The sequence below is a fragment of the Taudactylus pleione genome, unplaced genomic scaffold (assembly GCF_031769625.1).
Source record: "Taudactylus pleione unplaced genomic scaffold, aTauple2 ptg000702l, whole genome shotgun sequence".
Taxonomy (NCBI): domain Eukaryota; kingdom Metazoa; phylum Chordata; class Amphibia; order Anura; family Myobatrachidae; genus Taudactylus; species Taudactylus pleione.
In genome coordinates, this window is record NW_028285104.1 from 493173 (window position 1) to 507978 (window position 14806).

Genomic DNA, 14806 nt, shown 5'->3' on the forward strand with positions numbered 1-14806 from the left:
GGGTGGTGACGGGGGTGGTCCGGTGAACGTGGCCATAAGCAGCCATAGCACTGATAGCGTGCGTGGCTGGTAGCAGTTTCAGAGTAAGGTCAGGGCTTGTGCAAGTGTGCATATGGGTCCGATGTTACTCGATGTTACCGATTGTTTTGTTATGTTGCCCTAGTATACGGATGTGAGTAAGGGGCAGTGGGGGTCCTTATGTCTGCCTGCGATCACAATGTGAATGCAAACATTTACATGTCACCGCTGATATTAGCAACTGCGGTGCGTGCGTATAAGCAGAATTGCGATCCGTAGTGAATCAGGCCTGGAGCCACAGCGCCACTGTTCTGATGTGTGATGATCGATCAACAGCCTTCATTTTATCCCCTCCAGCACTGCCCAATCACAATCCCCCACTGGCACCCTCCTTCACCCGTGGCACATGCCCGTGCACTCTGCCTAGGTGTTCCCTGTAAATGAGGTGTATAATAATATATCATCTAAAGTAAGAAATAAGCTACAAGAAGCTGACCTGACAGTATATAAAAGTGGGCAATGGACTTATGACAAAATTCATGAAAGGTTTTTGTGTGTTAAGCTAAATTCAAATAAAAATAACTCCTTGGTATTATGTAAGTATAAGGTATTCACAATGTGTTCATGTTGTCACTGAGCAAGTTTATTGTTAAATTTGGCTACATATGTGGGTGCCCAAATTGGATCTTATTGGGGTGAGTAGTTATATTAATTCTGTGTTACAATAATGCCTGATCTTTTAGCTAGAGGAACTACTACAACTGGAAATTAAAAAATAATTTACAGCATTAGAGACTGCTCATATCCAAATAGTAACCACAGTGACCTTTTACCAGTAAACCAAGGTGAAGTAATTAGAACTTGTTTGACACATTTCTATGTGTGTCCGAGAAAATGTTTTTAAATAGACGGATGAGGAAGGGGTTTGAAGAGAAGGATTTTAAATTTACATTAAATGACCATCCCTTCTGTGAAGATACAAACTTTAACAAAAGTGATGATCTGAAACCAGCTGACCAGCATAAGGAAGTGTTTAAACTAAAGAAAAAGGTCATGAAATAAATAAGAGTAAAGTAGTCTACTGCCAGTGGCCGCTCCAGGGGTGGGGCTGCAGTACAGTCCAAAATTCAAATAGGGGAACCACACCAACTGCCAGTGAGTCCCGGCCTGCAATGATTGGCAGCGTTTGAGGTGGCAGTTGGTGTGGATTCCCTACCTGAATTTTGGACTGTGCTGCAGCCCCACCCCTGGAGCCACCACTAGCCTGCTCCAACACACAAGATGTATTATTTTGGCAGGCTCCTAAAGTAGAAAAATATTAAAGCAACAGACAGCGGATGTTCAGTTCTGAAGGCCTACTCCAGAAGGATAGCTATACATTAAAGATCATGCAAGGATGAGCAAAAATGGTGCATGGGCTACATAGCAAAACTTCCTAGGAAAGACTAAAGGATTTAAACATACAGCTTGCAGAGAATGGATAGGTGGGTATGTTATGGAATAGGACTCGTCAAACATCTTTGAACCTATGACGTGTGCGCAACATGGTAGCTAGAAGGTTACTGTTTGTCAGTTTAGGTCAATTTGCACCCACTCTCAGCTCAGCCCCCCCCCCCCCACATGGGCTTTGCTGCTGTGGGCCCGCAAGTCGTGACTATCTAACTGCCACCCATAACATGACTAACATTACAGAATCAGAATGCAAAGAATGGTCAGGTGTAGCACAAGGCAAGGGTCACAGGCATAGGTGAATAGTAAACACTCAATTTGAGATCACAGTCTCTGTTATATAAGCAGATTTGTTATATAAGCAGATGTTTGGTACATAGAGAATCAAGGGCAAACGCTGGAGCAAGGGATAGGCCCTAATACGCTAGCACCAACTGGCACCAAAGGTGCCAGCAGTCATGTGACCACAACTATGAACTACTGGCAGCACCCAGTAAGGCTGTAACGGGTAGTAGAGCCTATATATTCATAAAATTACGGTCCAGCGCTGAGTATAAATGAATCTGCTCAGTCAGGATGTTCTACTTATGATCGATAGGTAAAGATGAGTGCTATGCGGTGTATGTGGTGTATTTGCATAAACAACTATACTTTTAATCTTAAACAAAAAGTTAATAAATAACAAATACACAAAAAAAAATCTTAAAAAGTGAATAAATAACATACAAGAGAATTTTAAAACACTCTACCTTCATGAAGTAGAAATGATTATGCTCTTTTTAGTGGGGTTGGTGGTGTAGAGCAGGACCCAGGTGAATGCGGGAATATAATCGGTAAACTATTCCAGCTTACCCTGATTCTCCCTCCGGTGTCTTGTTGCTGGTGGCTGTACTGAGCAGAGCTCCGTAGCAGTGAGCACTTTGTTCTCCTGTTCCTATGTCAGTTACTGTGTCCCCCATTGGGGACCGGAAGCGACCAGCGTCAGGTCCAGGAGTGAAGACCTGCAGCTGTAGCAGTATCTTCCAATGCGTTTCATATGTCAGTAGTTTTTCTCTTAATACACAAAAAATGTGTTCTTTTACTTGTTATTTATTCACTTTTTCTTTAAGATTAAAAGTATAGTTGTTTATGCAAATGCACCACATACACCTCATAGCGCTCGTCTTTACCTATCGATCACTGGTGTCCCAAAGAGAGTGGGATGCGGCACAGCATGACGGGACCCAAGACCATGCTGCCGGAAAAAGGTTGATGTTGCTCTGCACCAATACATTGGAATTTACCAGTAGTTTATACACAGTGAAGTGCCAAATATCATGGGATAGATGCCCTGACCTGATGGATTTGCATCTGGTACCTCCTGCATTGAATGTGGATGTGATTTGAGCCAGTAACACTTGTCTGATACACGTACAATTCTGGCCAAACGCCACTGGTCACGATCATTAAGCACCCGTGGTCGTCCACTGCGCTGTCCACGGTGGGTGATAATACCTTCCATGAAGTATTCCCAGTACACACGTGACACTGTAGCTCGAGGAATGTTGAAGTCTGAACAATTTCAGAAATGGAATGTGCTACCCGTCCGGCACCCACTATCATGCTTCGATATTCCACCCTGCTATGCAGTCTAGCCGGTGTTCAGACTGACTCACGAGATGTCAGATTACAACAGATAAAGGTCTAGGCATTCCAAGATGTCACAGTATGGTGATGCCACCTACCATTACCTTTACATACTTCAGTGTAAAGACTTCTGAGACATCTTGATTGAGCAATTCAAACTTTAGCTTGAATCCAAAATACATTTGTGCACATATGAGAAGTGAAAATAAATTGCGCCAATGAAAAATGTCCAACAGAGGTTAAGGGCCGTATTCAATTAGACACGAAAAGCCATATTTGGCGAAAAAGTTTTGCCGATTACGTAATTTCGCCAGGTGGGAAAGTATCGCCGTATTCAATTCCAAATAGTTTTCGCGGACGCAAAAACTCAATGCAATGTAATAGGCGAAAAAGATTCGCCTATGAATAGGTGGTGAAAAAAAGTGCAGAATTGCAGTTTTGGGGTGCAAATGCCGGGAAACCACTCAGCACCCTTGGGACAGCCCACCAAAGCATAACTACTCTGTGGCATTCCGGGGTATGCATATGCACCTGGGGACTGCTTTTTTGGGAGGTGTAGATACTCTTCTGGGGGTGTGGGGGGCTCCCCGAAATTTTATGAGCCTCCCGACACTCCCGGGAGAGTAGGTAAGTATGATTCACCTCTGGGGATTAGCAGAGTGGGTCCCAGCCACCAGACCTCCCCTCCTCAACATTTAATTGACTCCTCCTCTCTCATAAATGGGGTGGGGGAAATATTACAGAATCATCGAAAAATACAGTGCACATATGGAGAGATCCCTTTATCAAACTAACAGAAACACACACTATTTAGATTGCCAGCAATCAAAATACAATTGTGATTAAACTAACTCACGGATACTTCATTTGGCATTCTCATACTCTAGTCTGCAGAATACTAACTTTAATTAGTGGCGAGTTATGAGAAAACATACCTTATATATAACTTAACCAAAATACTGGCTAATTTTACTAATCTATAGGAAACAATTGCTTAAAATACTGATGTAGACTAGAATAACTATGAGCACCTAAACAGCAGGGCGGATTGGTCGTAGGCATCACTGGTAGGTGTATGTAATTTGTTTTGTCCAACATTTGACAGAAATTGGGCAACAAAGGTCCAAATGCACAGACGCTCAAGCATGGTGATCTCCCATGCTGGTCTCCACACAGTTTGTTGGACACAGGCTATAGCCAGAGTGCTGTTCCATGAGCTTGTCATCCAGAAGTGGTCAAGCTACAAGCCTGGGGTGCTACTGTATGTACATTATGATGTACTGTATGGCATCACCTTGATGCTCAATGTACTGTATGACATTCAAAGCAATGCTGCCTGTACATTATGGCAGTCACTGGGATGCTGTCAGTGCTGTATGGTGATCATGGGATACAAAATCTTTGCTGTATGGTGGTAACTAGGATGCTGTTTGTGCTGTATTGTCACTAGGATGCTCAATGTAATGTCTGGCAGTCCCTGGAATGATCTCTGTACTTTATGGTGGTAACCAAGCTGTCTCTAAACTTGTGGCGGTGACTGAGATGCTCTCTGTACTGTATGATGGGATCAGGGGCGTAGCAAGACCCATGGGGATGGGGGCCCCATAGCAACATTTCCAAAGCCCCCCCTGCAAATTATTTAGCAGTTTATCCATTTTGATTGTAAATGATCTAGTATCTGCCTACTTAGCTAACATGCAGGATTAAATGAATGGTGATTAGCATATAGTAAGCAAGTTTTATAAACTAAAAAATATATATTTGTAAAAATATAGGACCTCATTCAGAGTCGGTCGAAGCGGCCGCACGGTTGTACGCCACCGATGTTCGCTATACTGCGCATGCGTAAAGTTTGCTCTGCGCGTGCGCAAACTAGCCGCTACGATCAGAAATTTCTCTCTCCTTGAGCACAGCCAGGTCGGTAGTTTGAGTGACAGATTGAAGCGTTTGTGGGTGGTAACAGGGGATGGTGCTTGAAAACGGGGGAGTGTAGATCCGGACGCAGGCATGCCTAATTATGCGAACGGCGTTTTATGGGAGTGCATATGGTTTATGGGAGTGCATAATTAGCAAAGTAGCGTCATGTGACATGGGAGGTTTTTACACTGACATGATCGTAGAGCTTAAGAGAGGGTATGGTCAACCTTAAGCTCTACGACCAGTTCCGATGGTTCTTGATGGTCACAATTAATCCTTATATGGCCGGAGATGACGTGTAATGCGTACGAGAAGGGGGCGCATTTTTTGGTATTCTGGCCGCTTCCTCCCCTTGGTCGGCCAGCAGCCGATCCGAACTTAGGGACGCAACTTGAGAGGGAATCATTTGCATATCCGGCCCCTTTTCCCGTACGACCGTGCGGCCGCTTCGACCGACTCTGAATGAGGTCCCTAGTCTCCTTAATCCTACATGTTTATGATATAACATGGTATATAAGAGGACTGTGATTCACTAAAAACAGTTAGTGAGGATAGATGGAGGCAGAGATGGCTGAGTCAGTGACAGCAACACACAGAGGCGGGCTGGGCCCCATAGCAGCCCTATTCTCTGCATCTACAGTCTGAGATCTGCCGTAAATTGGACAGGTGCGTAGGCATATACTGGTTGTTGAGTCTGCATCCAGGTCTCCAGTAGGATTCTGTCAACAGTCTGGTCTGGAGTTGGATCTCCAGAGGAATGGACAAGTTTGTATCCATCTTAAGTCATGCATTGTCATATCAGATGAATAATTAGCTTACTCCATTGTTTCTAAATTAAAAACTGCAGATAAAATGGAGGGAGGTGTCTGAAGGGGTAAGGGTGACAGGCCAAAATTTATTATAAAGTCCTTACCTGAAGATGTTATTCAGATTCTTTTTATGAAGATGTTGCTGTTTGGGACCTTATTGGAAGATATAATCCAAAATTCATATCAGTAGTCGTTATCCAAAGTCGCCTAAATAAAGCAGGAACTACTCAGAGAGTATCAATGTAGGACCACAAAATGGCTGCCAGTAGCTGGGCATTCTTTATATAGGGCTGTGACCTGCATTGTGACATCACAATGCATGCAGGCAGCAGCTAGAGATGGCTGTAGCTTGGACCAGCTCTGGGCCCAGATGCCCTGCAGCAGTACTGTGAATAGAAAAGCCAGGGCTCTGGAGATGGCAGTTATCTCTGTACAGGGAGAGGGTCGGGGGCCAAGAGGCAGGCACAAAGATGCTCTCTGTGTTGTATGACTGTCAGGTTGACTGTTTGAGGCCACTCTCAGAATTTTTTCCATGGCCACGTTAAGTTCCCAATCCGCCCCTGCTTGGTAATATTGCTCCGTTACCCACCGGTGATTGCAGATTGCACTGGTGGTTTTCAAACATTCTGGTAGCAGGATTCACAGCAAGGGTTACAGAAAAAACAACATAGTGTCTACTGTTGTGTATGGTGAATCGGACCAAATAAATCCTTCAAGATCGTACTCACCCTTTATAAATGTGTTATTCACCTTGGACATTCATTCATAATCCCAATGTCCTTCGATTTAGTAGTAATGGAGTAAAATCTTCTCATCTTATTACAGAGAGAGAACTTAAATTATTTAGACTGCTAGGATGTTCCTAGAAAAAATAATGTCTACTTAGGGATGGTCCTCCCAATTTAAAAGACACAATCAATTTATAAAAAATTTATTATTTATTAAAAGGTGAAGTTACTTCAACCACAAAGCATAAAATAATTGCAATTAAAATTAAAATATAAGTATTACAATAAGGACAAAAAAAATACTAAAAGCAAAAAAATAAATATTATGAGATAGAAAATATGAAATGAAGGGTAAATGGGAGTATAGTAACCTAAAAATAGCTGCAACGCATATCACAGATCTCTGCTTCTCCAGGCAGATCACTGTTATACTTGTCAGCAATAGGAATCTGACATGAAGATGGAACCAGCAGTGCTGCAAATAGTTCAGATGCAACAACTTAGGATGCTAAATTAATAGTGCATTCTGGAGGGCACTGCTTAAAGTGGCCCTAGAAACATGGTGTAGCTCACCCCCCCCCCCCCATCCTCGGCGCTATCTTAAGGGACAGCACGTGCCATAGACGCATGTCACACAAAGGGGTGTGGTCTCTAAAGAAAGGGGTGTGGTCACACAATAGTATCCCCGATTCAAATTATGCTACACAGTAGCACAATCCTATTCACATTACACCGTGCATAGGGCCTGATTCACTATAGATCGCAACTGTGATTTAGAACGCAATCGGATTGTTGCATTCTGCGCATGCGTTTGCACCGCAGTGCGCGAACGAACCACTGCGATCAGGACTGCGATCGCAGTGGCCGGGCACTCGCTGCTAAGGTAAAGAGGGTACCAAAAAGAAGAGAGACAACCTGAAGCTCACTACTGCAGTGATGATGAAAAGTGTGCTGGACCCCAGAGAAAGAAACCACTGCATCCTGTGCATGACTGTACTGGAGTTGGATTATATGACTTCTCTCCCAGCTCTTTATCGCTTGGCTCCAGAGAATGCCTCTGCTACTGTCACTTATTTTGCCCTTGGCAGATCTTTGGTTTTACTTATCCTGTTCTATGAATGTGGACATTAAAATACCAGAGATATTAAAATATTTCTTGTCCATCAGAAACACTTTTGAAACTGCATTATTTTATCTAGAGAGCTGGTATACAAACTCCTGTGCACTCCACCTGCTATTGGAATTCACTAGAAAATATTACCAGGGGTCTCAACCTTACTCTTCATTCCTCCATATCATTAACTCTCCATCACCCCATCAGTAGCATCATCACTGCCGATTCAATCCACTTCCCCATCTCATTTCTCCCTCATCATCAGCCTTACCTAATACCTTTAACCATTCTGCCACACCCATCAGCATCAGTCTGCTCCTATCATCCTCCTTCCTCAATATAATAATAATGAACCCACCATCCAAAGACATCATTAACCCCCAAGCCTCAGTCACCACTCCATCCTGCATCATTAAACCCCAATCCTCTATTATATATAATCATATGTAACCTCATAATTAAGTTAACCACCTCCATTTAAATGTGGAGCTGGGGAGAGCACAGAATATTTTGTGGTGTAAATTTTATTGTTGCCGTCAGTACAGAAAGCTCTATATACTGCATGGACTGAGCCTTCTCAGCGCAGCCATCACAGGAGATGTCCCAATTTTAAAGTACCCTGGCAACCTAGTACCTGGGGTTTGTCAAGTTCTACTTTATGTTGTTATGGAAAGGTGGATTAATGTCGAAGCAAAAACTAAAAGTATTTCTTGGAGCTGGTTAAAAAAATGCATTTGCTTTTAGTTAATTTCCAAGCAATTTCAGTTAAAAAAAATATTTTGGCTATTTCGAGTAGATTCCCCTTATCATGTGAGGAGATATAAACAAACTAAGGCTATTTTCTGAAAATTCAAAGTCTTCTAAAAAAAAAAAAGTACAATTTGTTTGCATACTGTACAAATAAGTTACTGATATTGATATTGGAATGTGACAAAAACTGCCAAAATAGGTCAGCATTGGGTGAGAAAAGCTTCAGCACTGAAGAGGTTAACAATTTAGGCTGTCAGGCTGTGGGGCCGGCACAGAGTGGATAATAGCCCTGCTACAACCTTGATGGAGCCTGAGGTTATCAAGCATAAAAATGGACAGATGGCAAAATGGTTCTTATCTGCCTTCAAATTATATGATGCATTTCTTTCTCTTTTATTTTGACATTACATTAGATGTCATATTTGTATAATTGTAGCAAAACAAAAATAATATTGTAGGCGTTTTTATAAAAAAAAAACAAGCAACAACTTGCCGTGGAAACAAATTTTAGGCAAATTATTTACTAGTACCACACCAACTTTTTCCTGCTGAATCATAATGCCGTCTGACCACATACAGGAATATGTGTCACGTTTGGGCTCTGATGATCTTTCCCTGGTGGATTAGAAGTCGGGGTCCTAGGTTGGGGAAAGAACCAGAGATGAGGGGCCTGGATATATGTCTTCCTCATCCACAAATACCGGATGTTGGCTATACCTGACCAAAGGAGCGGAGTCTAACCTACTAGGAGGTGTTCACCAGTGACCCCTCCAATTGGGATTTGGGTTTAAGCTGCACCCAGCAAGCAGGTTGCGGCCCTTTGGTCAGGTATCCGGTACAAGTGGGAAATGGAAAAACACAAACACAGGGAAAGCCCAGGAAGAGTAATGAGAGAAAAGTGAGAGAAGAGTCCTGTAGTAGGTGCACTGAAGTCCCGGGTGCTGGATGATGTAATACATGCGCTAGAATCCAGACACAGGGTGGTATAAGAGAATGGCACTAAGAGTCAGTACTCGGATGATGTACTGAGTACACATGCTGGTGATCCAGACGCAGGACCGATACAGGAGAATGACACTAGGAGTCAGTACTTGGGTGACATACTGAGTACATATGCCTGTGATCCAGACGAAGGACTGGTACAGGAGAATGGCATTGGGAGTCAGTACTCGGTTGACGTACTGAGTACACACACTGGTGATCCAGACGCAGGACTGGTACAGGAGAATGGCATTAGGAGTCAGTACTCGGGTGACGTACTGAGTGTACACACACTGGTGATCCAGACGCAGGACCGATACAGGAGAATGACACTAGGAGTCAGTACTTGGGTGTCATACTGAGTACATATGCCGGTGATCCAGACGAAGGACTGGTACAGGAGAATGTCATTAGGAGTCAGTACTCGGTTGACGTACTGAGTACACACACTGGTGATCCAGACGCAGGACTGGTACAGGAGAATGACACTAGGAGTCAGTACTTGGGTGACGTACTAAGTACACACGCTGGTGATCCAGACGCAGGACTGGATATGGACACTGAGAAACTAAAAGAGTGAGACGTGGAGCTTAAAACGCTGCAACACAGTGGCGTCCTTACCTTTGGTTGCACCTGGTGTGGGTGTACAAGAGTGAGTGTGGCACTGGCAAAGGGCAAGGCTTAAGGACAAGTGGGCGTGGCCTTGTGTGTGGGGGTGGTGCCACACACCCGAACCCTGGTTTTAGTGTCTCCGGGGGGTCGAGGAGGTGCTGGTGCGGGCTGCCCCCGGGGACCAGTGTGCTTGTAGTGCTGGCTGCCTCACTGTGACAGGAGCCGAGTGCTTGCTACAGTGCAGCACCCGGCTCCTGTTACCAGAGGGGGAGTCTGCACTTTGGTGTCACCCCTTGGTGGGTGACACCTTGGTGCGGCCCGCACCCCCTTGTGACACCACTGCTGCAACAGCAAGTAGTCACTAGAAGTAGCGAAGTTGTTCAGGCACCTTCCTGTTACCCAGAGTCCGGCTAAATACCCTTAGGTAGCGATCCATTGGAGGATGGTGTCAGCTGACAGCAAACCATGCTACCATTGGGTGAAGGTTAATCAGGTGATGTAGAGTATCATGGCTGCATCCAGGGGCGGATTGGGATCGAAAACCAGCCCGGGAAATTTCCGGTAGCAGCCCTAATGGGGGCGGGTCTGTTGAGGGGGCGGGGTCTGTGGAGGGGGGCCATGTGTGTGTGTGTGTGTGTATGTATATGTGTATATATATATATATATATGTATATATATGTATATATATAGCAAATGGCTGGGCGGCACTGGACGTGTGTGTGTATTTATATGTATATATATGTATGTATGTATATATATATATATAATCATATATATCGATATATATATATTTTTTAATATAGTATATAATAGCTTAGCTGCTGTGGCAAGAAAAGTAGTATGTGTTTATATAGATATATATATATATATATATATATATACACACTACTTTTCTTGCCACAGTGGCTGAGCCTATCATAAACAGGCAGGTAGATTTTCACACACACATATATATATATATATATATATATATATATATATACACACACACACAAAGTTTAGTTTACTTACTTATTGGCAGAATGGCGGCTCCTCCTGACCCTGTGCTCTGTGTGTTCTGCACTGTGCAGGGGACAGCTGCTGCTGCTACTGTAGGCGCAGGAGAGGGGGGCGGGCTGATGCAAATGCCTGAGAGGGGGGCGGGCTGATGTAGCCGCCAGAGAGAGGAGAGCGGCTGATGTACAAGCCGGAGAGAGGGCGGGCTGCAAGCGGAGCCGTCAGTGATTACTGACGGACTCCGCAATGGCCTATGGGAGGAGCTGCTGCAGTTGGGCATGCGCAGCAGCTCCCCCGTCGGCCATTTTTTTTCTTTACTTCAGTGAGCTGCCCGATCCGATCGCGGCAGCCCGGTCAGCGGTGCAGGGGTGAGCAAAGGGTAGCGGCCACAAAAGGGGAACAAAGGGACCGGCCCAGCGGGAAACGGCCCGGCGTCCCGGCGGCCCAATCCGCCCCTGGCTGCATCCGTGATGGTAACCGCAGGAACCTAATCACGGGTCAACACATGGATGTCCCAGCAGACCCCAGGAATAATCCTCAGTGCATCACTCGCCACAGCACCTGACGTCTGACTGCTCGGGAGGTCAGGGGAAGCCCGCGCTGAGGTGAGTAACGGACAATCCTAGGCCACAACTTGACAATATGATTCACAACTGCTCATCTTCTGTAAACTTTTAATAAAAAAAAGAAAATAGCAGAAACCAGTGGTAACAGCTCCTGTATTGGAAATACATGCTCCAGGATACCACACAAGTGCCAGAAAGCTCTACTGTAGGTTCATTCTTTATGTTCTCTAATACTACTAATAATAATTTCCTCTCTAACGGACGAGGTTATGACTACCCAATTTCTGATTGGTTTTTAGATGCATGAAGCTTCTATCCAATCATAGCATGTCTTTCCTAAATGTTGTGTGATGTCCTCTAATATGACCAGATGTATGTTATTTGACGTGTACTCTTTCTCTGCAGGGGGATCTCGGGGAGCTTGGCAAGCTGCTCATGCAGGGCTCCTTCAATGTGTGGACTGACCACAAGAAGGGCCACAATAAAGTAAAAGACCTGGCGAGGTTCAAGCCTATGCAGAGACACCTCTTTCTGTATGCCAAAACCCTGCTCTTCTGCAAGAAGAGGGAGGAGAGCACAGAGGGACATGAGAAATCCCCGTCCTATAGCTTCAAGCATGCACTAAAGGTAAGGTTACCTCTTTGTCCATAGATAGAAAATTGTTAAGGTTTTGAAAGTGTAAATTTTCATTTGGAATTTATGATTGTACTGAAAAGCCCTTCTATGTACCTATGTACTCATGTCCCACCATATGTCATCACTTTCAGTACTGCATTAATGATTAGCTAGTACAAAGCCTTTTGTTTATTTCACAAACTCTATTTTTGTGTCAGGCTGTTGCTGCATTTACATGTAAAGTTTATACTCTGCAAGTGATTATCATTATATGTGCTGGTAATGTCAATATATTGTTTTACTTTGTCTTTAAGCCTAATTGTAATATGTTTTTGCTTCTGTTACTGGTGATTAAAACCTCTTTGTGAAACCAGATGAGTTCTGTTGGTATCACTGAAAATGTAAAGGGGGATAACAAGAAGTTTGAAGTCTGGTTCAATGGCAGAGAAGAAGTGTACATCATACAGGTAAGAGGTCACCTGGAGAATAGCTGCAGCATGAACAATACTAACAATTCCTTGGGTATTATTACTTCCTCTTTGCTCTTCTTTTTTCTCCCTCCCTCCAAACTCTCCAATATTACATCATCTATATTATGTGCTACTCTCCTGGTCCTCACTCTCAGACAGTACATCTCCTTGTTTTATTCTCTTACCAACAGCCTTTTATTTATTATTTTATTCTTCCTTTATACTGTTCATCTGTCTGTTTTTTGTGCTGTTTACATACAGGTTGAGTCTCCTATATCCAAAATCCTTGGGACCAGGGGTATTTTGGATATCGGAATATTCCATATTTTAGAATATTTGCATTCCATAATGAGATATCTTGGGAATGGGACCCAAATCTAAACACAGAAAGCATTTATGTTATATATACACCTTATACACACAGCCTGCAGGTCATTTTATACAATATTTTTAATAATTTTGTGCATCAAAAAAAGTTTGTGTACATACATGAAATTCATTTATGTTTCATATACACCTTATACACAAAGCCTGAAGGTAATTTTATACAATATTTTTAATAATTTTGTGCCTTAAACAAAATTTGTATACATTGAACCATCAGAAAGCAAAGGTTTCACTATCTCAGTCATGCTAAAAATATTCTGGATTTCGGAATATTTGGATATGGGAGACTCATATATATATCTTGGTAATTACCTTTTTCACTCTAACTTTTGTAACAGTAACTATTTTCCTTACTTGTGAATTATTTCTTTTAGGTTGTGTGAGTAATCACTAAATATTATGGTAGTACATCTTGCTATGTACAAAGGGCGTGATTCAGACCCGCTCGGGAGCGCATTGCGCTCCCGAGCGGGTCGATTTTTGCCCCTGCGCATGCGCCGTCTCTGGCGTACACATGCGCGAGCCCCAGCGAGCGACGGAAACTCTGTCGCTCCGGGGCTCACTACAAGACGGGGCGGCTGTCGATGGTGAGTGACAGCTCGCCCGTTTTGTAGGCGGGAAGGGGGGTTGCATGCACAAATGCAGGCGTTCCCTTAGGAACGCCTGCCGTTTGTGGGTGGCCCTACTGACATCACTCGTGGTGTCTGTAGTGGACTTCCTGCTCTATTAGAGCAAGAAGTCCACTCTGGCTTGCGGGGCCGAGACCCTCCTTGCAGATAATCGCGACCATCGCCAGGCCACTCGCACTAGCTTTGCGAGCGGCCTGGAGGCCAAAACTTAAAAAAAAAAAAAGCCCTGATTCAGAGCGTGCGCTCGCAAATAGCAAGCGCCTCTGAATCAGGCCCAAAGTCATATATAGATTTCTATGAGACAAATGACATGAGGGGGAGATGTATTGAACCTTGAAGAGAGATAAATTGGAGAAGTTGCCCAAAGCAACCAATAAGGGGTATATTTACTAACCTGCAGGTTTTTAGAAGTGGAGGTGTTGCCCATAGCAACCAATCAGATTCTAGCTATTATCTTCTAGAAGGTGCTAGATAAATGATAAGTAAAATCTGATTGGTTGCTATGGGCAACATCTCCGCTTCTAAAAACCGACACTGTAGTAAATATACCCCTAACTGTCATTTTGAAGACTAGGAAAGGCTAATGACGGTTAGAAGCTGATTGGTTGCTTTGGGTAACTTTTTCTCTCTTCAAGGCTTGATACATCTCCCCTCGGTACTGTAACAAGTATTCTCCAAGCTAACTGTATGTTACCAATTAATGTTTGTATCATAATTTAAGAAAATAGTTGTAACATTTTGCCCTAGTGTCCCTATATTTGTACTTATGTTGTTGTTACCTCTGATCTATCTATAGTTCCATTCTCCCTGTAGATGTGGGAGATGTATCAAATCTCGGAGAGAGATAAAGTGGATGGAGATATAGTACTCACCAATCAGCTCCTAACTGTCATTTTACAGGCTGTGTTTGAATCAGGGCTGTTAGGAGTTGATTGGTTGTTACTTTATTTCTGTCCAAGGTTTGATACATCTCCCCCTATGTTTTAAAAATGTGCTTACTGCCACATTATTACTCTTCTTCTCTTCGCCCCACTCTACTGTAGTTCATCCTTGTACTGTCTCCTAATCTGCATTTCTCTCCATTCACTCAACATTCTTTGCCACCACCTTCCTTACAAGGTATTTGATAAACAATGATT

The 14806-nt window shown here is 43.5% G+C and overlaps 1 protein-coding gene across 2 annotated transcripts in view; it reads left to right on the forward strand.

The window, feature by feature from the left end:
- MCF2L2 (MCF.2 cell line derived transforming sequence-like 2) overlaps nt 1–14806 on the forward strand; it is a 382435-nt gene that overhangs the window by 296172 nt on the left and 71457 nt on the right. For both annotated transcript variants that reach the window (XM_088456383.1, XM_088456384.1), the window contains exons 22-23: nt 11972–12193; nt 12556–12648. In XM_088456383.1, the coding sequence (XP_088312509.1) occupies nt 11972–12193; nt 12556–12648 (315 nt within the window). The remainder of the gene's footprint in view (nt 1–11971; nt 12194–12555; nt 12649–14806) is intronic.